This window comes from Eulemur rufifrons, chromosome 29 (genome assembly GCF_041146395.1).
Source record: "Eulemur rufifrons isolate Redbay chromosome 29, OSU_ERuf_1, whole genome shotgun sequence".
Lineage (NCBI taxonomy): Eukaryota > Metazoa > Chordata > Mammalia > Primates > Lemuridae > Eulemur > Eulemur rufifrons.
Genome location: NC_091011.1, coordinates 35,062,906 through 35,090,503, shown reverse-complemented (window position 1 = coordinate 35,090,503; position 27,598 = coordinate 35,062,906). Strand labels below are relative to the sequence as shown.

Below are 27,598 nucleotides of genomic sequence, written 5' to 3'. Positions count from 1 at the left end.
CTTATATTAGAGAACACAAATTTTTGACTTAGCCATGGTTTCACAAAAATTGCTCTAAAAAAAAAAAAAAAATTTCAAAGATAATCACAAGCCAAACTGTGTGTTTGAAAGACTGAGGATGTACCTTCATAATAAAAATAAGTGTCAAAATGAAATGTCAGAAATATCAACTGTCAAACTTACTACTTAAGGAAATCGGACATTTCATATTTAATAACCTAATAGCTATAAAATACTCTCTATGCTCCAAACAGAAAGCAAAGTAGATGTAAATAATTACAAACAGATGTAATTGTGGCCTTAGGCTATGTCAAACAATTGTATGAAGCTCAAAATAGAAAATGGTGCCTTAAACCAGTGTTTCTCAAACTGCAGATTTCAGGACCCATTAGTGTGTCATCAAGCCGGTTTATAATAAGTTTTAGACCAACATTGTTGAATAAATAAAACATAAAAATTAAAATGCATAGCACAAAATAGGGATAGGTTGTTTCCCATGAAATTTGCTTTCAAATGTATGTGAGTGTGTAAGTAAATACGTGCTTGTCACTGAGCCATGATGTAAAATGTAATTCTTGCAAAAGATTTCAAAAAAAAAGTCTGGAAAACATTGTTGTAGACCACTCTTAAGAGATTACAGGCTTATTAAGCTATTTTAGTCAGCAACCAAGCATACACCCAGTGTTTGTAAGCCTTTATAAGTACTGTTTGTATTTCAGAGGATTTATTCACATTCTTTTCTAGTTATAGAATTAAAAGCCTTTTACAGTATTAAAATTTAATAATGTAGAAATCATGGGACTGAAAAAGACCTTAAGTACCTCACACAGTGCCTACCAATCAAATATTTGCTGAATAAAGGGATCTAGTTTATCTCTTAACTAAAGACAAGTCTACACCAAACCCCCAGCAGCCCAATTCTATCAAGTATTTCCTTCCTAGCACATTCCATAAGCAAATACAAGCCTAGCCCCAAGCTCCATTACAACAGACATTTCAAGGAAGAAATATAATATCTCAAGTTATTTTCTCTTGGAATAACATAAATATTACTTACAGGAATACACTGCTCAGACAGTTTTAAAAGATCAGTTGAGAACAGAACGTTTTAGCAAATGCTTTAAAAAACAGATGGGAAAAATCAGGCCCTGTTAACACCTCTAAAGCACTCTCATCCAGTCTGCAGAAGTTTGGCCTCAAAAGGACAGTGGCAGCTGCTGCTCACTGCCACTACAGCCTTCATGGAAATTTGGCCTCTGGATTGTACTGGGGCCATAATTTGTATATTTCCATCTCTCCATACCTACGCCTAAGTTTTAGCAGCAAAATGCTGAATTGGTGTGACAGGGCTGGTTCCTGATTCTTTCGCAATGTTAAGCCTCCTTAATACAGCCCATGAAGGCTTCCAAAAGTTAAGCCTTAGCCTACCTGTCTTGATATTGTATCTTGTTTTGAAGGAGTCCCATGGAGGCATTTGGGAACATGGCACAGATCTCTAATCATCTGACCTGTACAGAACACAGCAGCCCTATTCCTTTCCTTGGCTCAGACTTGACCCTTTGATAATAAGAAAGCTATAAGACAAAAATTTAAGTCCAATTCATCTAACTGACCACTGAACTAAAAACATCCTCAACACGTTTCTCTTTATGAATCCCTAATCCAATTAATCACTAAGACTTGCCAATATTACCTCCTCAATATTTCTCCTGTCTTCACTACCCTATTCCTATTATTCTCAGCTTAATTTAAATGTTCAGCCTTGTTCATTTGGGCTAAGATTTACATATTTATTTGCAGTGTACTTTGTTCATCAGAATTTGCAGTGGTTTTCAGAAATAAGGTAGAATAGAATTTTTTAAAGTACACAACAAAAAAAACTGAAGAAAACGAGAAAACTAAGAAAATAAAATAAGCTAAAATACACCGAAAAAAACATACCATGGAGTTTCAAACAACTAAATATGAGCCTCCATTGATTTTCCAAGCAATATGACAAACAAGCAATCCAAACACATTGAGTTTGCATAATATAAATATAGATCTATAAAACTGATCTTTCTCCCCAAATTTACCTGGAATTGCCAGACACAAGGAGACTAAGTCACTCTAGCCAAACTGAAAAGGGATTGAAACATGGAGTAGAATGCCAGGGTTTTATTATACAATGATACATGTTACCACCACAAAGTCTGGAATGTTTTTTAATCAGTGGAACATCACACCTTCCTGTATAAGATTTATATGGGAGGCCAAATTATAATAAGATTTGAAGAGCAGGAAAACATATAAAGGAACAAATTATCTTAAGCAGTGTCCTCCACCTAAGAGAGCCCAAGAAGCCTCTTGGGCTATGGGGAAAGCCCTGCCAGAGCTCATTCAAATCTATTGTCAGGAATTCCCACCCCCACCCAGCCGACCACCAAATCTGAATAAGCATGGCCAAAGTTTGCTTCTCTTATTTGCTTTAGTTGTAGTTGTCATCTTAATCTACTTTTCAGCTATTCCAGGTTGACCAACCCCTCCACCTCCAATAACACTTTCTTTATATAGTTTAAGCTGGAAATTAAATTATTGGCAGGAATTTTTACTTCATACTTCAGATCCAGAGAATACGTTTTTTTAAACAGTCAAATTTAGATACATAAGTTGATCAATTGTGAGTAAATTTTGCAGCTTAATTGTCAGAGCTTTATGTCTTGCCAATAGCACTGCCGCATGATTTCTTAAAGCAACATTTCCTTGTAGAAACTCAGGTCCCAAATAGTTATGCAAAAGAACCCTGATGTCAGTTCCTTGTTAGTAAAGCGAGAAAACCCAAATTCTCTTTCAGTTATAACCTGGGGTCCAATAATTATATTTCAATTCCCCTAAAAGGCCAAAATAAAACTTTCAAAGTCCTAGAAACATTTTTGGTCAACTTCTGAAAGGTTGTTTCTAGTATGACCTAGAAATCAGTTGTTATATTTGATCCTTCTAGTTATACCCATAATGCACAAATCTGGACTACGAGTTGTATACTCTTAAAAATAAAGAATACAGTATATGAACCTACAGGCATATCCATATATACTCGTACATGTCTATCCATATATACACAATGGCTAATCAAATTATACAAATACAGCCACACACATAGTTTTGATATACTTAAACTGTAAGCCTCCATTTTCCCAAATAGAGCCTTTAGTCAACATATCTCAGATACTGGAGGGCTCAGAGCTACTTTTGAATCTCATTTAATCTGATAATTATTTTTCTAAGCAATTTCAGTGGAGCAAAGTAGAACTTGGCTAAACCAGAAAAATGTGGATTTCCCAATTTTGCCAGAAGGAAGGAGACAAGTGATCTGAAGTCCCCATTGATTCACAAAATGGATTTTCTTTCAATGCCTCCTCCAACTGTTTCATTATAGAAGAATAGGTACTTTAATATATTGCCATGTTTGAAAAGAAGAAAAATTCCTTGAGTCATCTACCTTAAGGGCTAAGGATGTCACCATACCAAGATGCAGTCTGTCAATTCCCCCATTGCCATGGAGCTTCTCACTCTAGCCATTAGCTGTGCTGGTTCTGAGCCAGAGAATAAATGTCAGTATATGCCAGAGATCTGGGAGTCTAAACATTTCTTTGGAAAGTTTCAATCAGTTGTCCTCTTTCCACTGTCTACCCCACCTTCAGAGATACCCTGTCCCTCTAATTCTTATACTTTTCCAAGGTCCTATGATTTTAATCAACTTACTTCATGGTTGTCCTACCTGAAGGCTCATAGTTTTGTTTTCTTGGGTCTGTTAAATCTGATTGGTTACCACTCCTGTCTCCTTTCTACCATTCTGAGTTTTGTTGGTATTTATCTGCTGCACTTCCTCTCATTCATTTCTCCCTTGCGTGGCTATACAGTTTTAGTTCCTTTATGTGGATAAGTGAAGGAGTTGGGAAACAAACAAAAACCATGTTTAAATGGCAATGTTTAACAAGAAGCAAGACTGGTCATGTTTCTTTATATTTCCCTAACCCAAATTAGGAATTTGGGGCCAAATTTCAGGGGTCACCCTCTTCTCTTTCCTAGGCCCTAATTGATTTTAGGTAGGTTAAAAAATACAAAAGACAAGTTAACCCATAAAAATTATTTTCAACAAGTATCTTTAGTTTCTTAGGGAAGAAAAATAGCAAAAAAAAAAAATATCAAGAGTCACAACTTCTCAACCCACTATTAGAGAAACAGCAAAACTTGAGCAAGGAAAATTCTTAATTATGAAGGGCAAAAAGAATGACTTGGAAGTCAAATTTGGGGCATCACATATAGCTCTTAAAGGGCAAGAAATAACACCTCTCAATATAATCTAGATGATTGACAATAGTGACATTCAATTACTTCTTTTATTTGGGACAAAAAGAGCTGTGGTTTTTCTTTAAGTAGTAAGTACATATAATTTTAACTGAGCCAAAAATAGTCATGTAAGACATTATATATTTCTATGTCCCTCCCTTATTTTAACTTACACAGTTTATCTTTCGGGATGAAAAGACTGAGGACTTTTGGCACCATACCTTAGGAAAACTATCAGCAGTCTGTTGGGCCCATTTTTTGAGGGTGGGGAATAAAAAATGATAAGGGCCTCTATTTGGCAAATGGCCAAGAAGCACCCATACCCCTCCATAATGCAAGGTTTCCAAGGATTTACTGGGATTACCCAATATATAATCACATTCCATAAATTCTTCAGGCATTATAATAGTGAAAAAAATGAGCCCTAAGGTATTCCAGAATGGAGATTTTGGTTAGTTACTATTTTTATTAGTTAGGATTTTACGATTGCCGTTATCAGTTATGTAACAATGGAAAACAAGTGTTCTCTCACCTTATTTTCCATAAACAAGGGCTTTCCAAACATTCTTTTAAAGGGGAGACTTTCAACTGTCCACCTACCTCAGGCTGCTTCAGAAGATGCAAAAATGTTAGCTAATATAAAAGTTTTTCTCTCCCCCTGGGAAGGAAAGTGTAAAAATGACTGGTCCCCTATATCTAGTTACTAAGTAGATAAAGATTCTGCTAGCCAAGAATCCTTTGTGCCCCATGGGATTACCTGCATGTATGAACCATGTTGTCACAATGTCTATGGCACTAGAATATTGTAGGTGTGCAATTCATTGGATGGTTTCAGAGACCCTCTGAAACCAAAGAAATGGAAGAACACAGAAGAGAGGTAACAACTGGAATTGTTTCAAAGTTTATGAGCTTCATATGTAACCACTGGCCTGATTACATAAATCAAGGGTGAATATGGCTGGCTCTTTATACTTCCATTTTCCAAATGCCAATAGCCAGAAAATAAAACCACCATATGAACAATCCGGGTCCTTTGGCTTCCGAAGCGTGTAAGGGTTTGTGTGGAGCTCCTTTCTGGATTACATGGTACTTTCCTTGGAACCTCCCTAGCTTGGTTTTCATCAAAGCATCCTGAAAAGGCCATGCATGCTAAAGGATCCCGCCTATTTGGACATGCAAATGGTTCACTTCAATCCAGAATTTAACATACTACCACACCTTCCCGCTGGCTTCAAGAAATTTAAACACCTTAGCAAAACCGCGTAGACCTTTGTAATCCAGCTGCTTCTCACCCCTCCACCCTCACATTACTCGGTGCTAAAAAAAAAAAAAAAAAAAAAAGTAACAATAAAAATGACATACCCCTCCTTTTCCTCAGCTCACTACTGCTCCCCTAGTCCTCCTAACCCCGTTCCCCCTGCCTCTTTTATTTCCCCAGTTAGTTAACTTCAGTCCCTTTTTAAGATGTCAACGGGCGTATTGGCCTCAATTTCAGGCTTAAATCTGTTTCCGTTATGGAACAGTTGGAATTCTGCTCCTCTTTCCCTTCAGGACCTAGTAATTTAGCAGTCTGTCTCATACAGGGTGCTCAATAAAAGTTTGTCAACGAATGAGCAAATACCCTCACAACCATTATAGCTGTGCTTCAAATACAACTCCACCCACGCATGCGCGAAGACAGAGTCCAGGACGCTTCTAGAACAGCTTTTCATCGGGCCCCCGCAGGGGCCACACCGAGAACTCAGTCTCAAGTCCCAGCCCGGGCACGCACTGACCCAGCGCCACACGCCGGGCCTTCCCCACCACCTTAGCTGCTAGGGTACGTAAAGAACTCTGTGGGGTGGCTCCAACTTCCGTGCCCATCTGTTAAAGGCCAGAGCTGCCCACCTCTGAAACGCTGGTGGGAACGGAGCTCAAGCTTGAGTAACTGAGCCCGCGGATTCCGGCCCAGCAGTCCCTGAGGTGAAGGCGCCAGGGCGGAAGCAGCCACAGGGCGGGGACCGCGGGGCGCGCCGGCGCCGCATTACCTCTCCAGGGCCTGCAGGGTGTAGCTGATGAGCGGTCGCTCCAGGATGGGGCAGAACTGCTTCGGGGTGGGGACGCCCATCCTCTCCCCGCACCCCCCCGCCGGTAACACGGCAGCCACAGCGAGCGGGCGGCGCCCTGGCTCGGCCCCGGCCGTGCTCAGCAAGGAGGCCGAAGCCGCCTGGTCTGCGCCGAGCGGGCTGCTCAGGCAAGGCCCCCGCTCGGCGGGCCTGGAGCCGCCGGGTGGCCCAGGCTCCATGGCGGCGGGCAACGCGACAGGTCTCGCTCGCCCCGGACCGAAGCGCCCCACGCTGCTCCAGCCCTCGGCCCGGGTCGCAGAGTGGCGGGCGGACGAGAAGGAGGGACGCAGAGCGTGCAGGCGAAAGGCGCCCGGCTCAGCCGCCGGCCCCACTCCTGCTGGCCCGCAGGGGATGATCCTGCCGGCCGCTGCAGCAGCTGAGGCTGCCGATCTTCTCTCGCCGCGCGGCTGCGGCCTCTGCACCCGGGCCCAGCGCCCCCGGGAGGGCTGGCTTGCCTGGGGCAGACCCAGCAGTCGCCGCAGGTGGAAGTGTCTGCACTCCTTAAGTACCTAAGTATCACATATACTTAACAGCTGTGCATATGCGGGAGTGGTTAGGACTCCATCCCATCCCTCCCTTCTTTAAGATACTTGGAGGAGGTAGCGATTCAGGTCACAGGATGGGCCAGAAGGTGCATGTGTGCCTGGATTATTAGAATTTCATTAAACTCTCAAGGCTTCCTGGTTCCACGTCCGGTAAAACAGGTGGATTGGCAAATGCTGTTATGAAACATCAATAATCCAAACTGCGGTGGTTCCCAAACTTGTCTGCACATGGGAACCACCTGGGCAGCCTGTCCTGATGCCTGGGTTTCATGCTCAGAGATTGGGTTTAATTGGGCTGGTATGTGGGCTGGGTTTTAGCAGTTTTTAAATGTGCTCAGGTGATTCTAATGAGCAGGCACGTTTTGGAACCACGGAGCCAAAACAATACTAATAGTTAGTGAACAGTAGACACACATCTCCTTTAATCCCCAGGAGAACCCAACTATTGCCATTTCCCTTTTACAAAAGGAGAAACAGGGTTAGAATGTTTAAGTAACTTGTGTAAGACTGCACAACTAATGGCAGAGCAGCCATAAAGCCCTTATACGGAAGTATGGCCAGAGTTGAAGAATTCCAGGCCTGAAGCATATCTTCCCCTTATTTAGTAGTGTCCTTGCAGGGGATGTTTACCATGAAAATATAGTGAAGTATTTGGAGTGCCAGAGCAATGTATTAGGTCCCTGGAATGTAAACACCATGAGAGCAGGGGCCTTGCTTTTTTGGTTTGGATTGTGTGCCCAACTCTTAGGATGTAATAGCTTAATGTTTATTGAATGAATTGCTGATTAAAGTATATAATTATCTGCAATTCATAATCTTATCAATGGATAATATAAGATTCATAAGAATTATCCAGTTATAATATTCCAATTTCGTTATTTTTCCCATTTTCTCAGTTCAAAGCATACAAACATAAAAATTTTCTGCTTTTCGATTAGTCTTATTGAAAGCATTTTTCACTTTTGTTACTTTCATCAGACTTAATGTTTAACTCCTGTGCTAGTTGAGGTTTCTCAGACTATTGACTCAGCTGAAAAGTCGGTGTCAGAATATACTGCTTTGTGACTTTTATTGCTATGGTTTCTTTCTAATTTGATCTTGAGGTCTCTCTCCTGAAAGTTGCCATAACACAAAATAGGCACTCTTTAGGGCGGCCCAGGCCCAAGGAGGAAAGTTAGGTATTTTGGTGTGTAGGTAGACACTAGATTAGGCAGCACAACAAAATGAAAGATAACAGAAGTATTTCGTTACTTAAAGATCCACAAGAGAAGAGGGGCACCTACAAAGCCTAACCGGAAGCCCTTCCCAGAGACAGCAGCATCCACAACAAGACGGTAGAAAGAAGAGAGAGAAATAGAGGACCTATGAGGCTGCGCCTCTATTAAGGTACATGGGCTTTATCGTTGGGCTTTCACTAGGGGGTTGGATTGGCTCATTTAAAGAAAACACTTGTTGGGGGAGGACTATTTACATGACTCTGGTGTTGACTGTTAGGTTTTATCATGGTTACCAGCTGTGAAATGTGTTGGGTTTGGGGTCCATCTGTGGGATGAGAAAGGAGCAGACTTTATCACAAACCATCACACAGGAAACAGAAGTTTTAACTAGTCCACAGGTGATGAGGTACAACTGGGTTTCAAACAACTTACCTCAGGCCTAAAAATGGATGCTGGGGTAGCAACTATATTAAACAAATTTATGACAGTATTTAACTTTGTAGCTCCAGTACCGCACCTGTGTCTGACCTATACTATGCATTCAGTAAATGTCTGTTGACTAACTGGATGGATGAATGAGTAAATGAGTATATTTATGACAACAAGAAGGCAAATCAAATTATTTATTAATATTTATCTTTAAACCTCATTTTTTAGTCTCAAGATGGAGTTAAATTGATTATTTAATATTGAGCAAAGAAAAGCATAGTAATAAAGCTCTGTTATATTGTTATATTAACTGCTATAGAATAATTTTATATAATTAAATCTTGATGAATTTTAGCCCAAATCTTACTTTATTGACTTAGTTTTGTTCTTAGAGCAAGTATTCTAACTTAGTTCTCGTTGCTATTAATCCTTATATCTTTCATACTGTATATTATCAAGGTCTAGCAGATCAACTTGTATTGAAAAAAGAACAGACTGCAGTATTCGTTCATATAAACAGTATAAAACAACATTTTTTCCTCTATCTTTTTTATATAGATATAATTAATTCCATGTTATGCATGGTTGGGATAAAAGATGTCGTTTCCATGTTACTTTACACCAACTTAAAGCTGCCACATTAAGAGAATATCTTCTCTGCATCAGGCATATGAAAGTCCATAATTTGGAAAGTGAGATCTTCTGGGACTCATTGGTGATAACTAAGACATCAGTTGAAGCGTTTAGAAAAAATAAACCCCAACTGTATCACAATACAAAGAGTGGAGAGTGGGGAAGTTCTTGGAGCGGTTTTTGGTCAGAGCTTCTATGTTAGATAGAAGTATGGCTCCCCAAAGAGGTCCATGTCCTTATCACTGAAACCTATGAATGTGTTACTTTTCATTGCTAAAGAAACATTGCAGATATGATTAAGGATCTTGAACAGAGAGAGTATCCTGGGTTTTCCAGGTGGGCTCTGCATAATCGCAAGGGTCCTTACAAGATGGAGGTCAGAGTTAGAGAAGGAGGTGTGAGGATGGAAGCAGGAGCTAGAATGACGCAGGGCCAGAGCTAAGGAGTACAGGCAACCACTAGAAGCCAGAAAAGGCAAAGAAACAGTCTTTTTTCTCTTAGAGCTTCCAGAAGAATATAGCCTTGCCAACCCATTTTCAGATTTCTGATATCCAAAACTGTAAGATAATATATTTGAATTGCTTTAAGCTACTAAGTTTATGGTAATTTGTTATAATATAGCCTCACACATAGGAGGAGCTTCAAATTCACATTTGGACTATAACCTTCAAGTGCAGTTATACATAGTTAGAAATACATTGACATGGTTGAAATAAGAAGGCACTGTTTGTTCAACTTTACTTATGTCCTATTACTTGACCCCCAGGGTATTATGACTTTTAAAATAAAACCTTTAATTATCTTGTGAAGAAAAAAATGTATTGCATTGTATTGTGAATGTTTAAAGCCTAACTTTATTAAGTGTATACCACAATTCTATACCCTCACTTTGGCATGTCTTTACTTTTTTTTTTTTAAATAGACTTTGGTTTTTTTAGAGCAGTTTTAGCTTCAGAGCAAAATTAAGAAGAAGGTGTGGAAATTTCCCATGTACTCCCTGCTCCACACATTCATAGCCTCCCCCATTGTCAGCATCCCCCATCATAGGTACATTCGTTACAATGATGAACCTACACTGACATATCGTTATCACTCACAGTCCATAGTTTACTTTAGGGTTCACTCTTGGTGTTATACATTCACTCTATGGATTTGGACAAATTTACAGTGACATATATCCACCATTATAGTATCACACAGAATAAGTTCACTGCCCTAATAACCCTCTGTGCTCTGCCTATTGATGCTTCTCTTCCCCCAGCCCCTGCCCAACTCCTGGCATCCACTGGTCTTTTCCCTGTCTCCATGGTTTTGCCTTTCCCAGGATGTCATATAGTTGGAGTTGTGCAGTATATATCCTTTTCACATTAACTTCTTAGTAATGAGCACTTAAGGTTCCTCCATGTCTTTTCATGGGTTGACAGCTCATTTCCTTTTAATGCTGAAAAATATCCCATTGTCTGGATGTGTCACAATTTATCCATTCACCTACTGAAAGAAATCTTGGTTGCTTCCAAGTTTTGGCAATTATGATTAAGCTGCTATAAACACCTGTGTGCAGGTTTTTATGTGAACTAAAAGATTTCAACTTTGGGGGGAATAAATATCAAGGAGAAAGATTGCTGGATTATATGGAAAGTGTATGTTTATTTTTGTAAGAAACCACCAAAGTTTTCTGCAAAGTGGCTATACCATTTTGCATTTCCACCAACAATGAATGAGAGTTCCTGTTGCTCCACATCCTCACCAGCATTTGGTGTTGTCAGTGTTCTGGATTTTGGCCATTCCATTTATAGTAAGTATGTAATGGTATCTCAGTGTTGTTTTAATTTGCATTTCCCTAATGGCATATGATGTTGAGCAGTTTTTCTTATGCTTATTTGCTGTATGTGTTATCATATTTGGTGAAGTATCTGTTACAGTCTTTGGCTTACTTTCTAATTGGGTTTGTATTCTTATTGTTGTTTTAAGAGTTCTTTGTATATTTTGGCTAATAATTCTTTATCAAGTAAATCTTTAGCAAGTATTTTCTTCCAGTCTGTGGCTTATCTTGAAGTGTCTTTTGCAGAGCAGAAATTTTTAATTTTAATCAAGTCCAGCTTATTAATTCTTTCTTTCATGGATCATGCCTTTGATGTTGCTCTTAAAGAATCATCATCAAGCCCAAGGTGACCTAGATTTTCTCCTATGTTATCTTTTAGGAATTCTATAGTTTTGTTATACATTTAAGTCTGTGATTCGTTTTGACATAATTTTTGTAAAAGATGTAAGGTCTGTCTAGATTCAGTTTTTTTGTGTGGAAATGTGCAGTTATATAAGCAGTATTTGTTGCAAAGACTATCTTTGCTTCATTTTATTTCCTTTTCTCCTTTGTCGAATATCAGATGACTATAGTTATGTAGTCTAATTCTGGGTCCTTTATAATGTTCCATTGATCTATTTGTACATTCTTTCACTAATACTACACCATACTGATTATTGTAGCTTTATAGTATGTCTTGAAGTTGAATAGTGTCAGTCTTCCAAATTTGTTCTTCTTCAATATCATGTTGGCTATTCTGGGTCTTTTGCTTCTCCATATAAACTTTATAGTCAGTTTCTCAATATCTGCAAAATAACTTGCTGGGATTTTTATTGAATCTATAGATCAATTTGGGAGGTACTAAAATCTTGATAATATTGAGTGTTCCTATCCACAAACATGAAACATCTTTATTTAGTTCTTTTTTCATGTCTTTCATTAGAGTGTTTGAGTTTTCTGGATGTGGATCTTCTACATATTTTCTTAGATTTATACCTAAGTATTTCATTTTGAGGAGTTTTAAATCATACTGTGTTTTTATTTCAAATTCCACTTGGTCATTGCTGGTATATGGAAAGCAATTGACTTTTTTGTATTAACTTCATATCCTACAACCCTACTGTAATTTCTTATTAGTTCCAGGAGTTGTCTTTACTTTGTAAGGTACACAGAGGTACATGTTAAATGGAAGTGGCTCTCATCTTTATATCTGAAAGGCCTAAAACTCAATTTTTTGTCTGTTTGTTTTTACAGGTTAGTATACCCTTCCTGGAAGATTTATCTCGGAGATTTTTAAAAATTATTATTAGAGAATTTTTAGGTCCAGGTGGGCTTAATTTTTCCAGTGTCAACTCAAATATAATTAGCGTTGCCAGTTATTCCCCAACCACATTAATTGTTTTAATATCATTTTTAGAGGTTAGTTGGGGTGTTACTCACAAATGCCAATGCACAGACTAATGGTTTACCCCTTAACTCTGTTGAAATCAAAGCCAGAGAAAATAAATTATCATTCTACCGTGGGCCAGCCCCTTTCTGGCAGCCTATGAATTCTAATTCCTATTTTGCCATTGTGTATCATATGTAAATGGTACAGTCTTATTAACCTCTGACCTTGAACTCATTTTTATAAATAAGGGAGGTGATGCTCAGAATTGAGGTCTTTCTGTGCATAATGTAGGCTAAAAAATACCACATGACAACCTGATTATTATCTTTCATTTTCTCAATATGTCTTATGAAGTTAATTGTCAATTATCTAAACTGTCCACTTTATGTTTCTTATATAGCTAAAAAAAGAAACAATGGAATATTTAGCTTTGGGGATGAATTGATCATACTGAAGTTTACTTTCTCATAAGAAGCACATGGGGACAATTGTTTACATATAGTATTTTTATATATTGTACGTAATATAATAATTTACATTTATATACTATATAATAGTATTATAAAATATATTCCTGACACCTACTGACAGAAATTTTGATTCAGTAGGTCCAGGGTAAGCACAGAAATAGGATTTTTAATAGGCCTCCTTCAGTGATTCTAATGTACCAGACATTGAATTAAAAAACTTTGAATTAAATAAACTTTGAATGAAAAACAGTTATACCCCAATTCACTTTATATTTAATGTGTTTAATTTCAGTACCTAAAGCAAAATGCATGTAATATATTAAACATACCATATAAAAATTACATAAGAAATTCATTAAAGCAGTTTGTTTTATTTCCTTATTAATTTATAAGGAGGGAAGCACAAGGGAAGAATGTTGAAGTACCAAAAAAGAAAGATGGAAGAGAAGTAGAAAACTGGATTATCCTCCTGGTATTGCTACAGACCTGCCACTTAAAAATACAGCATCACCTCTGAGAGCCATCAAAGGCAGTATTCTTGAGCACAGCTTAAACAGAATTGAAATTGTTGCCTGGAACTCTGCTCTGAACATGAAACTAATGTGTGCAATTCCATTCAGGATGCTCTATAACTTCCGACACTAAAATAGGGGAATGACCCCTTGCATAAGGGGCAAAATGACAGAAATGATATGTTTGAAAGATATGTTTAGGAAACAAAAGACCAGTCTAGAAATCATTGTGACCAGCCTTCATAATCTCTGGAAAGGAAGAACAGATGGAATCATCAAAGAAGAGCAATAGCTGGAAAAAGAAGAATTACTATTTCTGCAAGGAAAGATATTGGTAACAGCTATTCCTATAAACTTTAACCTCATTACTAAAACAAGATTTAAAGCAGAAAAAATACCTAGGCTTTAAGAAGAAACTGGTCTCAGAGAAATCAAAGTCATATCTATTAGCTGAGGGATTAGAAAAGAAGAATGTGGACATTGTGCATTATGACCACAACCACAACACCCACCACCCTGCCAAGCATAGAGTAAATACAGGAGGTGAGCTGTCCAATATAGTTTGAATTTGGGACACTATTACCTAATAATGCCTTAGCCATGAGGGTACAAATCTTGGTCTTTCCGGGGAGTTAGCTACGCTCCCCGCAAAGAGGTTTTTTTCTCTTTCCGGTCGGGTCTCTCAGGGGTCATCGCAAAGGATGAAAAAATAGTAGGAAACAGAAATAAAAGAATAGCAATAATAATAATACACAGAGCCAAAGATATAGTTTATAAAGTAAAGGTTTATGAAAATAGATGAAAGGAGGGTGTCTGGATGGATGTATTTCTTCCCGCAAAAATATATCAAAGACTGAAACTCCACACAGATATTTTATAGGGTAGATACAGGCTCCCGTTGCCAAGGGCAACAGGATTTACATACTAACAGACAGTTTGGTTTAGGATAAAAGTCTTCTAAAAGGCTGCTGCAGATCCTTTAACTCTATCTAGGGGAACAATGAGTTACAAAATCTTCTTGGGGCAAACTTCTAAGTTTTATGATAAGGCTATTACTTTAGCAAAAAAACAGAGACATCTTGGCTCCGGTGATTGTGTTCTTGGAGACAGAGAGGATCTCAGAAGTCAACATGAGCTGTGCTTTGTATTAATTACTTTAACTGCATGGTTCCGTCTGGGCCCAGCTTGGGCATTAGCATATCTATTTGATCAGCTCTCATCTCCTGCAACCTATGGCCCTATGTAAAGCCTGTCTTGTCTTTCAAAACAGGTGAGAACCATAGACCCAGTTTACAGCTGTCTCTTTGAAGTGCAGCTGTTACTGACCAATGAGACGCCCTCCTGAGGCGAGGCAGCTTTTGAACTAACACATTTTTTCTTTAAGGCAAAGCCTTACTTGACTTCTGAAATCAAATCTTGTCTCCAGAAATACAGGGGGCATTTCTATAACTCAGTATTCTTAGGCTCAACAGGTCTTCAGTAGATTGAAAGGGACTATGTTGGGGAAGGAGTACAAGGAATACATGGAGAAAGGAGAGAGAGGAGACTGAGACAGTGATGTTATAATATAGTCTCTTTGGTGATGTCCAAAGAATATAAGGATATAAACAAGCCTTTAGTTTTTGCAAAAAGAGTGTTTCATTGCTTTCTAGCATGGAACATTTACCAGGCTAACAAAAAAGAAAGAGAGAGAAAAAGAGAAAGACAAAGAAATAGAAAAGAAAAGATAGAAAAAGAAAGAAAGAAAAAGCAAGAAAAAGAAAGAAAGCAAGCAAGAAAGAAGAATATACAGCTGAGTTTGGGAAGATGCTGTATAATCTAGTTAGGGAAGCAATAAACTATATTGGTTTGGCCAAGAAGCACTTAGTGGTGACAAAAAGATGATGTTTTGTGTAGAAGTAAATTGTGGCAGATTGCAAAGAGAAAGAAATGAGGCCACTGTGTTGTTTATACTGTATGTGAATAGAAATAAGTTCAATAGACATTAAGTACTCCCATTGGTGACCATGGCTACCACTAATTGGCTTAAGACATAAATGAAACAATAAATGAATAAATGAAAGAACATTAAACTTACCAATGAATGTAAGCGTACATGCATAAATGACAGTTTACACTTAGTCTTCAGAAAAATTAGAATGCTTGGAACTATTCACAAAAGGAAAAAGTTATTTTAAGTTTGCACTGACCCTCTTTACTTATTATGTCTTACCACCTCTTCTATTATTTATGCCTTACAAGAATTTAAGACTTTGACAAGACATTAAAAAGAAAAGGAAAAACTTCTCCTTTCATCAAATTTTTCTTAGCAATTATTCTCCCTTAACTTCATAAAAATCTGTGCTTATTAACTGCTATAGTATAACAATAAAAGTATACACAAAACTAACCAACACTGGCCCTGGGAAAATTATCAAATTACATTATGCTTGTCTTAGTCCTCCTAGTCTCTTGCCTTCCTGGCCACTTTTTATTTTTCCTAATCACCTTCTGAATCTGGTATCTCAGTATCAGCTCTGGTGAACAGGAATTCAACTGCAGCTTTCCCCTATGGACTTTCCCCAGCTAGTCCTGACCAGGACAGGAAGCTTCACTCAGTGAGTGTTGCATCTTGAATTTGTCTCTCTCTTTTTTTTTTCTTTTTATTTCAGAATGTGACAGGGGTACAAATGTTTTGGTTACATGGATTGTTTTTGTACTGCTTGAGACCAAGTTATAAATATACCCATCCCCCAGATAGTGTACATTGAACCTGTTAGGTATGATTTCACCCATCCCTTCCTCTTCCCTCCCACTTGTTTGATTTCCTTTGAGTTTTACTTCCTATTGTGCACATAAGTGCTGTTCAGTGAGTTCCAATTTAATAGTGAGTAAATGTGGTATTTGTTTTTCCATTCTTGCAATACTTCACTTTAGGAGGATGGTCTCCAGTTCCAACTAGATTGTTACAAAAGATATTAATTCATTTTTTTGTTGTTGTTGTTGAGACAGAGTCTCACTTTGTTGCCCAGGCTAGAGTGAGTGCCGTGGCGTCAGCTTAGCTCACAGCAACCTCAGACTCCTAGGCTTAAGCGATCCTACTGCCTCAGCCTCCCGAGTAGCTGGGACTACAGGCATGTGCCACTATGCCTGGCTAATTTTTTCTATATAGATTTTTAGTTGTCCATATAATGTCTTTCTATTTTTAGTAGAGACGGGGTCTCGCTCAGGCTGGTCTCGAACTCTTGACCTTGAGCGATCCACCCACCTCGGCCTCCCAGAGTGCTAAGATTACAGGCGTGAGCCACCGCGCCTGGCCTTAATTCATTTTTATGGCTGAGTAGTACTTCCTGGTATACATATACCACGTTTTATTAATCCACTCATGAATTGATGAGCACTTGGGTTGATTCCACATCTTTGTGATTATGAATTGTGCTGCAATAAACATTTGAGTGCAAGTGTCTTTTTGATAAAATGACTTTTGTTCCCTTGGGTAAATATCCAGTAGTGGAATTGCTGGATCAAACGGTAGGTCTACTTTTAGTTCTTTGAGGAATCTCCATACTATTTTCCGTAGACGTTGTACTAGTTTGCAGTCCCACTAGAAGTGTATGAGTGTTCCTATCTCTCTGCATGCATGCCAACATTTGTTGTTTTGGGAATTTTTGATAGAAGCCATTCTCACTGGAGTTAAGTGATATCTCATTGTGGTTTTGATTTTCATTTTTCTGATGACTGGAGATATTGAGCATTTTTCATATGTTATTTGGCCATTAGTTTATCTTCTTTTGAAAAGTTTCTGTTCATGTCTTTGCCCACTTTTTAGTGGGGTTTGATTTTGTCTTGCTGATTCACTTCAGTTCTTCGTAGATTCTGGTTATTAGCCCTTTATCGGATGTATAGCCTGCAAATATTTTCTCCTATTCTGTAGGCTGTCTATTTGCTCTGTTGATGGTTTCCTTGGCTGTGCAGAAGCTTTTTAAAATAATCAAGTCCCATTTATTTATTTTCATTGCTGCCGTGATTGCCATTGGAGTCTTCCTCATAAATTGTTTGCCTAGGCTGATATCTAGAACAGTTTTTCAACATTTTCTTTTAGAATTCTTATGGTTTCATGTCTTAGGTTTAAGTCTATTATCCATCTTGAATTAATTTTTGTGAGTGGTGAGAGAGATGAATCCTCTACATCTCCTACATTTCAATCATTTACATGTGGCTATCCAATTTTCCCAGCACCATTTATTGAATAGGGATTCTTTTCCCCAGCATATATTGTCTGCTTTGTCAAAGATAAGATGTCAATGTGAGGATGGTTTTATATCTGGGCTCTCTGTTCTAGTCCATTGGTCTATGTTTCTATTTTTATGCCAGTACCATACTGTTTTGGTTAATATACCCTTGCAGTATAGCTTAAAGTCTGGTAAAGCAGTAGCTCCAGATTGAGTCATTTTGCTTAAGGTTCCTTTGGCTATTTGGGCTCTTTTCTGATTCCAAACAAACTGTAAAATTATTTTTCTAGATCTTCAAATAATGACAGTGGTATTTTAATAAGGATTGCATTGAATCTATAAATCACTTTTGGTAATATGGACATTTTAACAATGTTGATTTTGTCAATCTGTGAGCATGATCTATTTTTCCATTTGTTTACATCACCTACAGTTTTCTTCCTCAATGGTTTGTAGTTCTCTCTGTAGAGGTCTTTTGCCTCCTTGGTTAAATATATTCCTAGATATTTTATTTTCTTTGTAGCTATTGTGAAAGGTATTGAGTCTTTGATTTGATTCTTAACTTGACTGTTGTTGGTATATAGGAATGCTATTGATGTGTGTACATTGATTTTATAGCCTGAGACTTTGCTGAATTTATTTATCAATTCCAGGAATCTCTTGGCAGAATCTTTGGGGTTTTCAAGATATAAGATTATATCATCAGCAAAAAGTGATAGTTTGAACTCCTCCTTCGCTATTTGCATACCCTTAATTTCCTTCTCTTGTCTGAGAAGCACTATCTTGAGTAGAAGTGGTGACAGTGCTCATCCTTGTCTTGTTCCAGTTCTAAGTGGAAATGCTTTCAACTTTTCCCCGTTCAGTATGATGTTGGCTGTGGGTCTCATGTATGGCTTTTATAATTATAAGATATGTTCTATCTATGCCTAGTTTGTTAAGAGTGTTTGTGATAAAAAGGTGCTGAATTTTGTCAAATGTTTTTTCTGCATCTATTGAGGTAATCATATGACATTTTTTTTTTCTTCTGTTTATGTGCTGGATCACATTTACGGCTTTAGATATGTTGAATGATCCTTACATCCGTGGGATAAAGCCCACTTGGTCATGGTGGATTATTTTTTTGATGTGCTGCTAAATTCAGTTTGTTAGAATTTTATTGAGAATATTTGTACCTATATTCATAAGGGATATTGGTCTGTAGGGGTGTGTGTGTGTGTGTGTGTGTGTGTCCTTTCCTGACTTTGGTATCAAGGTGATACTGGCTTCATAGAACAAGTTGCAGAGGAGTCCTTTCTTCTCAATGTTATGAACTAATTTCTGCCCCATGAATACCAATTCTTTTTTGTAAGTCTGATAAAAATTCAGCTGTGAAACCATCTGGTCTGGGACTTTTTTTTGTTGGAAGAATTTTAATTGCTGCTTGAACTTCATTGCTCACTATTGGTCTGTTCAGGAGTTCTATTTCTTCCTCATTGAGCCTTGAGTGGTTGTGTGTTTCTAGGAATTTGTCCATTTCCTCAATGTTTTTGAGTTTATGTGCATAGAGATTTTTATAGTATTCATAGATGATATTTTGTATTTCTGTAGTATCAGTTGTAATACCTCATTTTTCATTTCTGATTGAGCTTATTTGGGTCCTTTTATGCTTCTGGATAATCTAGCAAGAGGTCTGTCAACTTTGCTTATCTTTTCGAAAAACCAACTTTTTGTTTCATTAATCTTCTGTAGTTTTTTGTTTGTTTTTTATTTCATTTAGTTCTGCTCTGACCTTAGTTGTGTCTTTTCTTCTGCCTGGTTTGGGTTTGGTTTGCTATTCCTTTTCTAGTTCCTTAAGAAGATTCATCAGATTGATGATTTGTGATCTTTCTGTCTTTTTGATGTAGGCATTTAGGGCTATGAATTTCCTCCTTAGGACTGCTCTTCCTGAATCCCATAGATTTTGATAACTTGTGTCCCCTTTGTCATTTAGTTTGAGGAATCTTTTGAATTCCATCTAAATTTTCTCCTTGACCCAACAATCATTTAGTAGTAGGTTGTTTAATTCCCATGACTTTTTGTAGAATTGAGTGTTTCTGTTGGAATTGATTTCTAATTTTATTCCACCATGATCTGAGAAAATACATGGTATACTGTCTATTTTTTGGAATTTGTTGAGACATGTTTTGTGGCCTAAGATGTGACTAATCTTAGAAAATGTTCCATGTGCTGATGCGAAGAATGTATATCCAGTAGTTTTTGGGTAGAATGTTCTATATATGTCTGTTAGGACCATTTTCTCTAGAGTCCCGTTTAAGTCCAGTGTTTCTTTGTTTATTTTCTGCTTGGAGGATATGTCCAGTTCTGTCAGTGGGGTGTTGAAGTCCCCAGCTATTATGGTGCTGTTGTTTTTTCACTTTCTTTAGATATAGTACAATTTGCTTTATGAGTATGGGCGTACCTGTGTTAGGTGCATAAATATTTAGGATTGTTATGTCTTCTTGTTGAATTTTTCCCTTTACCATTATATAATGACCCTCTTTGTCTTTCTTTACTATCCTTGATTTGAAGTCTATGTTATCTGATATGAGAATGGCTATACCTGCTTTCTTTTGACTTCCATTTGCATGGAATATTTTTTTCCATCCTTTCACCTTGAGTCTCAATGAGTCCTTGTGAGTTAGATGTGTTTCCTGGAGACAACAGATACTTCGCTTGTATTTTTTTATTTTTTCAGCCAGTCTGTATCTCTTAAGTGTGGAATTTGTGCTGTTCACATTTATTGAAAGCATTAATAAGTGGGATGGATTTCTGTTCATACTGTTGAGTAGAACTTTATTGCTTTATTTTATCTCTTGAGCCCTTGTGGTATCTGGGCTCTTAGCTTTAGCTTTTGGGTGATTTTACACTGGCTGTTGTCTAATGTGCTGATCAATATATAATGCAGATCTAACTACTTCCTGCAGAGCCAATCTGGTCTTGTCAAATTCCCTCAGTGTTTGCTTGCCTGAAAAAGTCTTTATTTCTCCCTCATGTAAGAAACTTAGTTTTGCAGGATACAATAATCTAGGCTGGCCATTATTCTGTTTAAGAAGACTGAGGATGGATCCCCAATCCCTTCTGGCTTGCAAGGTCTCATTTCAGAAGTCTGCAGTTAGCCTGATGGGTTTCTCTCTGTAAGTTACATGATGCTTGCACCCTGTGGCTTATAGGAGTTCTTCCTTCATGTTAACATTGGCCAGTCTGTTGACTGTGTGTCATGGTGATTGCCTGTTTGCAATCAATCTCCCAGGTATTCACTGAGCTTGTCGTACCAGGATATTGAAATTTCTAGAAAGACCAGAGAAATTTTCCTCAATTATTCCCTCAAATAGATTTTTCAACCCTTGTGTGTTTTCTTCTTCACCATCAGGGATGCCTATGATTCTTATGTTTGGCCTCTTTACATAATCCTATATTTCTTATAGGCTTTGTACATTCCAATTATTTCTCTGTTCTTTACCTTTAACTGACTTGCTTAATTCAAAGGTGTTGTCTTCAAGCTATGAGACTCTTTCTTCTGCCTGGTCTAGTATATTCTTAAAACTTTTCACTGCATTCTATATTTCCTTGAGTGAATTTTTCATTTCCAGAAGTTCTATTTGATTTTTTTTTAATAATTCGATTTCTTTAGTGAATTTTTCGTTCATTTCCTGTCCTGTTTTTGTTTTTCTTTGTGTTGATTTTCCATTTTTTCTTGTATTTCATTGAGCTTCCTTAAAATCCAAATTTGGAATTCTTTATCTGTCATTTTGATATTTTCATTTTGTTCAGTATCCATTGGTAAAGATGTCTTGTTTCCTTTTGAGAATATACTTTTTTTCTGATTTTTCAAATTTCCAGAGTTCTTTCACTGATTCCTTCTCATCTGGCCTCTTGATTGAGTCCTGGAGGGTACTGTGTCTGGCTTGAAGGCCAGCCCCCGGGACCCCAAAGATCAATCCCTGACAATCAATGCCAGCGAGAATAGTGGTGGCCCCGAGTTGCCTATGGTGTGTTCAAGCAGGTTTGATGATCCTCTCAGTTTGCTTCTGTCCTGCTGTCTTCACCTCTTGCCAGCAGAGTGAATTATGTTGGGTCCCCCAGCTTGAACTCTGATATGGCAGGTGGTACTTATAAGTACAAATCAGCCATGCCCTGTTTGCTTGAGTCAGAAGACACTATGATGAGTTATATAGTTCTTCTCCTTGTCACTGTTTGATGTTTGTGTGAAAGAGCCAACTGCCAAGATGTTCTTTTGTGCCCGTGGTAGACTCTGGTTCCCCAGGTGGAGTAATTGAGTGCCTCAAGCTTTAGGAGGGACCTTGTAGCTCCCAGGGGGTTTCTTGATCTTCACCACCACTGCGGTGGGTGGTGGAGCAAGGCAGTTTGTGGCTAGGTTGTGGGAGCCTGAAAGACTTTGCAAAGCCTCAGCGGGGCTCAGAATTTGTTTTTCTGGACACTAGGGGAAGCCTCTGGTAGGAGAGTCAGGGCAAGCTTTCCACACCAGGAGGGCTGTTCACAGGGGAGGGGCCTAAATATTTGTGTTCTAAGGCCCAAGCAGAGATCTCTCCACCGTTATCCAGTAGCGCAGTTTTCCTGTGGAGAGGGGTGGGTACTCCCCCAAATCGCCACTCCTTGGACCCCCATACAGCTTGTATAGTTGAGTCAGTAAATACTGTAAAGGAAGTGCAAATTGACCTCCCTGTCAGTAGGTGGCACTTGCTGGAAGGAACAAGCTGCATGGTGTTTTTGGGTCCTGTGTCCCACTGTAATCCCTCAGGAGAAGCACTCAAATGCCCCAGGTGGTGGGTGGGGCCCTGGACCTTTTATGTGAGTCCCTATTCTCTGCCACAGCAAGGTGGGTGGGGGAGTATGGATGACCGGGGCTGGGTTGGGTGAGCTTGCCCTTGGATTCTACAGTAGCTGTCAAGGTAGCTGTTTTGGCAGGGGTCAAAGATCTGCTGCAAGCTTCTGGGTAAAGCCACCAGAGAGGGGCTGAAGCAGCCCCACCCAACCAAAGAGTCTGCTTGTGGATGTGGGGCCATCTGAGATTCACAATCTGACAGTCTGGAGTGGGCTTCAGTCCTCTCCCCCCTCCTCTGCACTGTGACCTCCCCCAGCATCTGCTGGCAGTTAGGAGCTCAAACCAGCCAAGCTCCCCCACACCTGTGCTGCTGGTCAGGAGGGTCCCCACCCAGGATCCCAGAGCTGACAGCATGGCCCTCCTGTGGGGGGAGGGGTTCCCTGGGAGCCCATTGCAGCTATGACCCACATTGCACTCTTCCCCCAGATTTGCCCACTCAGGCTTCCTTGCCTCCCAAGACCAATTCACAAATCTCCCCTCTGTGCCCCCAAGCAACATGATTGAGTGCCAGGGGTATGGGATCTGGCCTGCAGGCCCATCCCTGGGTCTCTGAAAATCAATCGCTGACCATGCCAGGGAGAAACGTGCTGGTCCCGAGTCGCCCACAGGGTGCCTGAACAGGATCAATGTCCCTCCACCTCAGGGCGTGCCCCACTATGATGAAGCTGCCGGGCAAGCAATACCAGGGAGGGCTGGAGAGCACGGAGTTCACACACCAAGCACCCCTCAGTCTGCTGTAGGACCCCGAGAGGAAAAGCCTGAACCCCGCTCTCTGTGGAAGCCTTGGTGTGGTGACTCAATTGTTTCTCTCAGCAGCCACAGTTGCGGGAGGGGAAGGAAAGGAAAAGAGTCTGGATGGAGGAAAGCTAGCACTCTGGTCATCTCCAACCTTCTCTCCAGGAGGCAGTCTGCCCAGAAAGTCCAGGCTCTGGAGTCATGTAGATTACCCAGGATCCACTGGACCCCTATGGCTCCTACAGTTTGGACTGGAGTTGGGAAATATCTGTGTGGGAACAAGCAAGATGAAACCTGAGGAGTTGAAGCCCCTTGGGGAGGACAAAGGTACACAGTGGGTATAGAAGCAATATGGTGCTTGCCATCCTAGCTTGGGTCTGTGGGATGGGAAGTGCCCCAGGGGGGCTGGGAGCCTGGTGCCCTGTCCACAGGAAGCTCTCAGCTCACTGGCAGCAGCAGCCTATAGGCTCATGTGGGCAGAAAGTCTCTCCAGCAGCTTGTGAACCCGCCTAATGTAAGGGAGGAAGAAACAAACTGCTCCACCTACCCTTCTCACTAGACTCCACGCCTTTCAGGGGATGATCTCTGCCAATATCTTGCTCCTTCCTGGTCTGCTCCACAACTTCTTCCAGTGGAGTCTCCTGAAGGTTCTGGCACCCTTCCGTCAGACCCACATCCAATCTATGTTTGTCTGTTCATTTTTCCCCTTTCATCTAAAACCTGTCCTTACTGAGATGTTCTGGCGGATGGTGTCTCTGGTCAACCATCTTGCCACTTCCCCAGGTTACAGAGCTTTGATCCCAAGTCTGACCTAAGTTCAAACACTTCCTCTTGAATTTGTCTCATTGCCTAGCAGAACTGCCTTACTATTTATGAGGTATACCCTGCTCCTGGCAACCTTCTTCCCTAACTTGACCCCATTTATTATGATTTAGCTCCTGCTTGGAATTCCACATCTCTTTGGCAGGAGGTGAAACACAACCTTAGTCTGACTGGCTAGGCTTAAGTCATCAGAGTGCTGACCTCTGATTAATTGCTGGAGAACTGCTCTGAAAGGATTAATCACATAGAAACAAGATGTCACCACTTGACTGGCTTTAATTGTCATTCCTGTGAATTCTGTTGCCTGGGCCTCCCTGGGATGTTCAATAGCCTGGCCTTAGCTTATTTCCCATTCCCACCATCATCATGCTGTTAAGATCTGAGCTTGCTCAAGTTATTACACTAAGACCTCCTACCCCTGGCTCTCAAGGAAAATCCAATCTTCTCATTTATTCTCAGAAACAAGCAGTAATAGTTGTTTGAGACAGTTTCATTGTAGTAAATATCAGAACCATAATTGCTGTGGTTTGAGTATGTTCCCTAATTTTCATGTGTTGGAAATTTAATTGCCATTGTAACAGTATTAAGAGGTGATTAGGTCATGTGGGCTCTAAGTGAATTAATACCAACATTATGAGAGTGGGCTCCCAGTAAAAGAGCCCCCACTCCCTTTTTGTCTCTTGTGCCCACTTCTAGTTTTTGCCCTTCTGCCACCATGCTCTTGGATTTCACAGTCTCTCCAGAACAATGAGCCAAATAAGATTCTATTCTTTATAAACTACCCACTCTGTTGTATTCCATTATAGCAACAGAAAATGTACTAAGACGGTAATCTAAAGGCTTGATACTTTAAACCTGGAAATTTTCAAGGTCTGGGAATAATATCAAGAAGTCAAGAAATATACCTTACAGATGAGGTCAGTGAAAGAAAGATCTTAAAAACAATCCACTCTCTATTTTTTGAGGGAATGATCAAAGATAAGTGTGCTATATAATTGCAAAATCAGTTTAAGCTGTAGAGAACAAGAATTGTATTGTTTTATAACTTTTTTTCAATTTTCTATTACTGGTTTCTATAAAAAAACCATTCTGAAACTTAGTGGCTTAAAATAACATCATTTTATTGCTCACAATTCTGTGGATCAGGAATTTAAGCAGCACTCAAAGGAGACAGGAGAGAGCTCATCTCTCTTTCACTTGCATTTGGCCTGGGTAGTTCCTCTGGAGCTGGAGGAGGATCTAAGATGGACTTACTCATAGGTCAGGGGCCTTGGTGTTGCATGTTGGCTGGGGCATCTCAGTTCTCTTCCACATGATCTTTTTCTCCAGCAGGGTACCCTGGACTTCTATATACAGTGGATGGTTTCTAAAAGAGCAAAAACAGATTCTGCCAGACCTCCTAAATTCTGTGCCTAGAACTAGCACAGCATCAAATCTGTCTCATTCTATTGGTCAGAAGAAGTCATAAGGCCAGATAGAATTAAATAGGAGGGAAAGTAGCTACACATTATGATGAAAGGAATTGCATACATTTATAGGGAATGAAGGAATTACTAATGGCCACATTTGTAGAACATCTTCTACAGGCATATGATGATTAATTTTATGTGTCAACATGACTAAACCATAGGATGCTCAGATAGCTGGTTAAACATTATTACTGGAGGTGTCTGTGAGGGTGTTTCCAGACGAGGTTAGCATTTGAATAAGACTAAGTAAAGCAGATGGTTCTACTCAATATCGTGGGCATCAACCAGAATGTTGAGGGCCTGAAGAGATCAAAAAGGTGGATGAAAGTTGAATTTCCTCTCTGCCTGACTGTTTAAGCTGTACATTGATCTTCACTCCTCCTAGGCCCTTCTAATTCTCAGAACTTCAGACCCAGACTGGAATCCACACCATTGGCTGTCTCACTATCAGACCTTCAAACTACACCACCAGCTTTCTTGGGTCTCCAATTTGCATTTGGCAGAACATGGGATTTCTCAGCCTCTATAATCGCCTAAGCCAAGACCTAATAATAAATATATGATTTCTGTCCAGAAAGTATCCAGCCATTGTTAATATAATGAGAACAGTTTGAGCAACATCGGTGTAACCGGGCAGCCAAGGAAAGTGGACTGGAATGCGCACACGTCAACAATGATGACATCACTGTACTGGTCAGTGGGGCACTAGACTCCGTTGAGGAAGAATGTGTATTATGTGGCCATCGCACTCAAAATGACTGAGCAAGTAGAACAACACATCTGCATCAAACTTTGCGTTAAGCTTGAACAATCCTCTGCAGAAACTATTCAGATGATTCAGAAGGCTTTCAGGGACGATGCAATGAGTGCGGTGCAAATAAAAGTGTGGCACAAATGCTTCAAAGATGGTGGAGAACTGTTGAAAGTGATTGATGTCCTGGAACACCTGAGAATGTTGAACGCGTACAGGTTAGATTAAGAGACACTGGGAGAACTGTGTGAGGTCCCAAGGTGCCTACTGTGAAGGGAACTGAGGCATCAGTGTCCTATGTACAATGTTTCATGTATCTTGTATCTTCTTCAATAAATGTCTCTATTTTCGTAATTACACGGCTGGATACCTTCTGAACAGACCTTGTATCTTATTGGTTCTCTTTCTCTAGAATAGCAGTCCATAACCTTTTTGACACCAGGAACCGTTTTCACGGAAGACAATTTTTCCACAGATCAGAGGGATGATTCAAGTTTATTACATTTATTGTGTACTTTATTTCTACTATTATTTCATTATAATATATAATGAAATAATTATACAACTCACCATGGGTTGGGGACCCCTGCTTGAGAGAACCCTGACTAATATAGGCACCAAACACCCATTTTGAAGATTCAGAGATCTTTAAATCAGAGCAACATTTACTCAAGAGATACAGACTCCATAGATTTCTGGTCATGGGAGGATAAAGTATACAATGGGTTAATTTTTTGCCTTATTCTCAAGAGTGAAAAAGGTCAAAGAAATTCAGAGTGATCTATATGGCCCTGTCTACTCTTTGGAATCATTTATTTCTATAGATTATTCACCGTAAGCTGTCAGTAACTGTCCCAAACCCTCTTCTTGGCCATCAGAAATGCCAAAACTGGGATTGAAATAGAAGCAAAAAGAGTATATGCTTAAGAAGTTGTTTCTGTTACCAAAGACTCTACTGTAGAATATCCCAAGTGATATACCAAGAACTGATTTCCAAGATTTGATAAACTTTTGGTCTCACTTGTAAGTGAAACCCTCCTCAGAACCACACTGTGTGGACTAGCAACTTATTTGATGGAAAAACTGTGGCAGTGAGAGTTTCTTCGTATTTGTAATTCTTTTCATTTTTAAATTTCAGTCATGTTAAATTGAACTTAATCAGACTTAAAACTATTTCACATATGGTCTTAACTTAAAATTCAACAAAACTAGAAATATCAGGGAATATTTGCAATAACAGAGATAGCAAACACAATTAATTTGTTTGAAAGTCTACGGACAATTTAGAAGGTGGCTTTTATTACCCTGAAACTGAAAA

At 39.4% G+C, this 27,598-nt stretch overlaps 2 protein-coding genes across 4 annotated transcripts in view; one reads left to right on the top strand and one right to left on the bottom strand.

Moving 5' to 3' along the window:
* CRPPA (CDP-L-ribitol pyrophosphorylase A) overlaps positions 1-6,634 on the bottom strand; it is a 245,672-nt gene extending 239,038 nt beyond the window's left edge. For all 3 annotated transcript variants that reach the window (XM_069461928.1, XM_069461929.1, XM_069461930.1), the window contains exon 1: positions 6,357-6,634. In XM_069461928.1, coding sequence (XP_069318029.1) covers positions 6,357-6,613 — 257 coding nt within the window. In that variant the 5' untranslated portion in view covers positions 6,614-6,634. The remainder of the gene's footprint in view (positions 1-6,356) is intronic.
* The window catches only part of LRRC72 (leucine rich repeat containing 72), a 165,461-nt gene continuing 143,941 nt past the window's right edge, over positions 6,079-27,598 (top strand). Inside the window, exons 1-2 of the mRNA XM_069461931.1 lie at positions 6,079-6,148; positions 8,237-8,365. The gene's annotated coding sequence lies outside the window, so the exon portion shown is untranslated. The remainder of the gene's footprint in view (positions 6,149-8,236; positions 8,366-27,598) is intronic.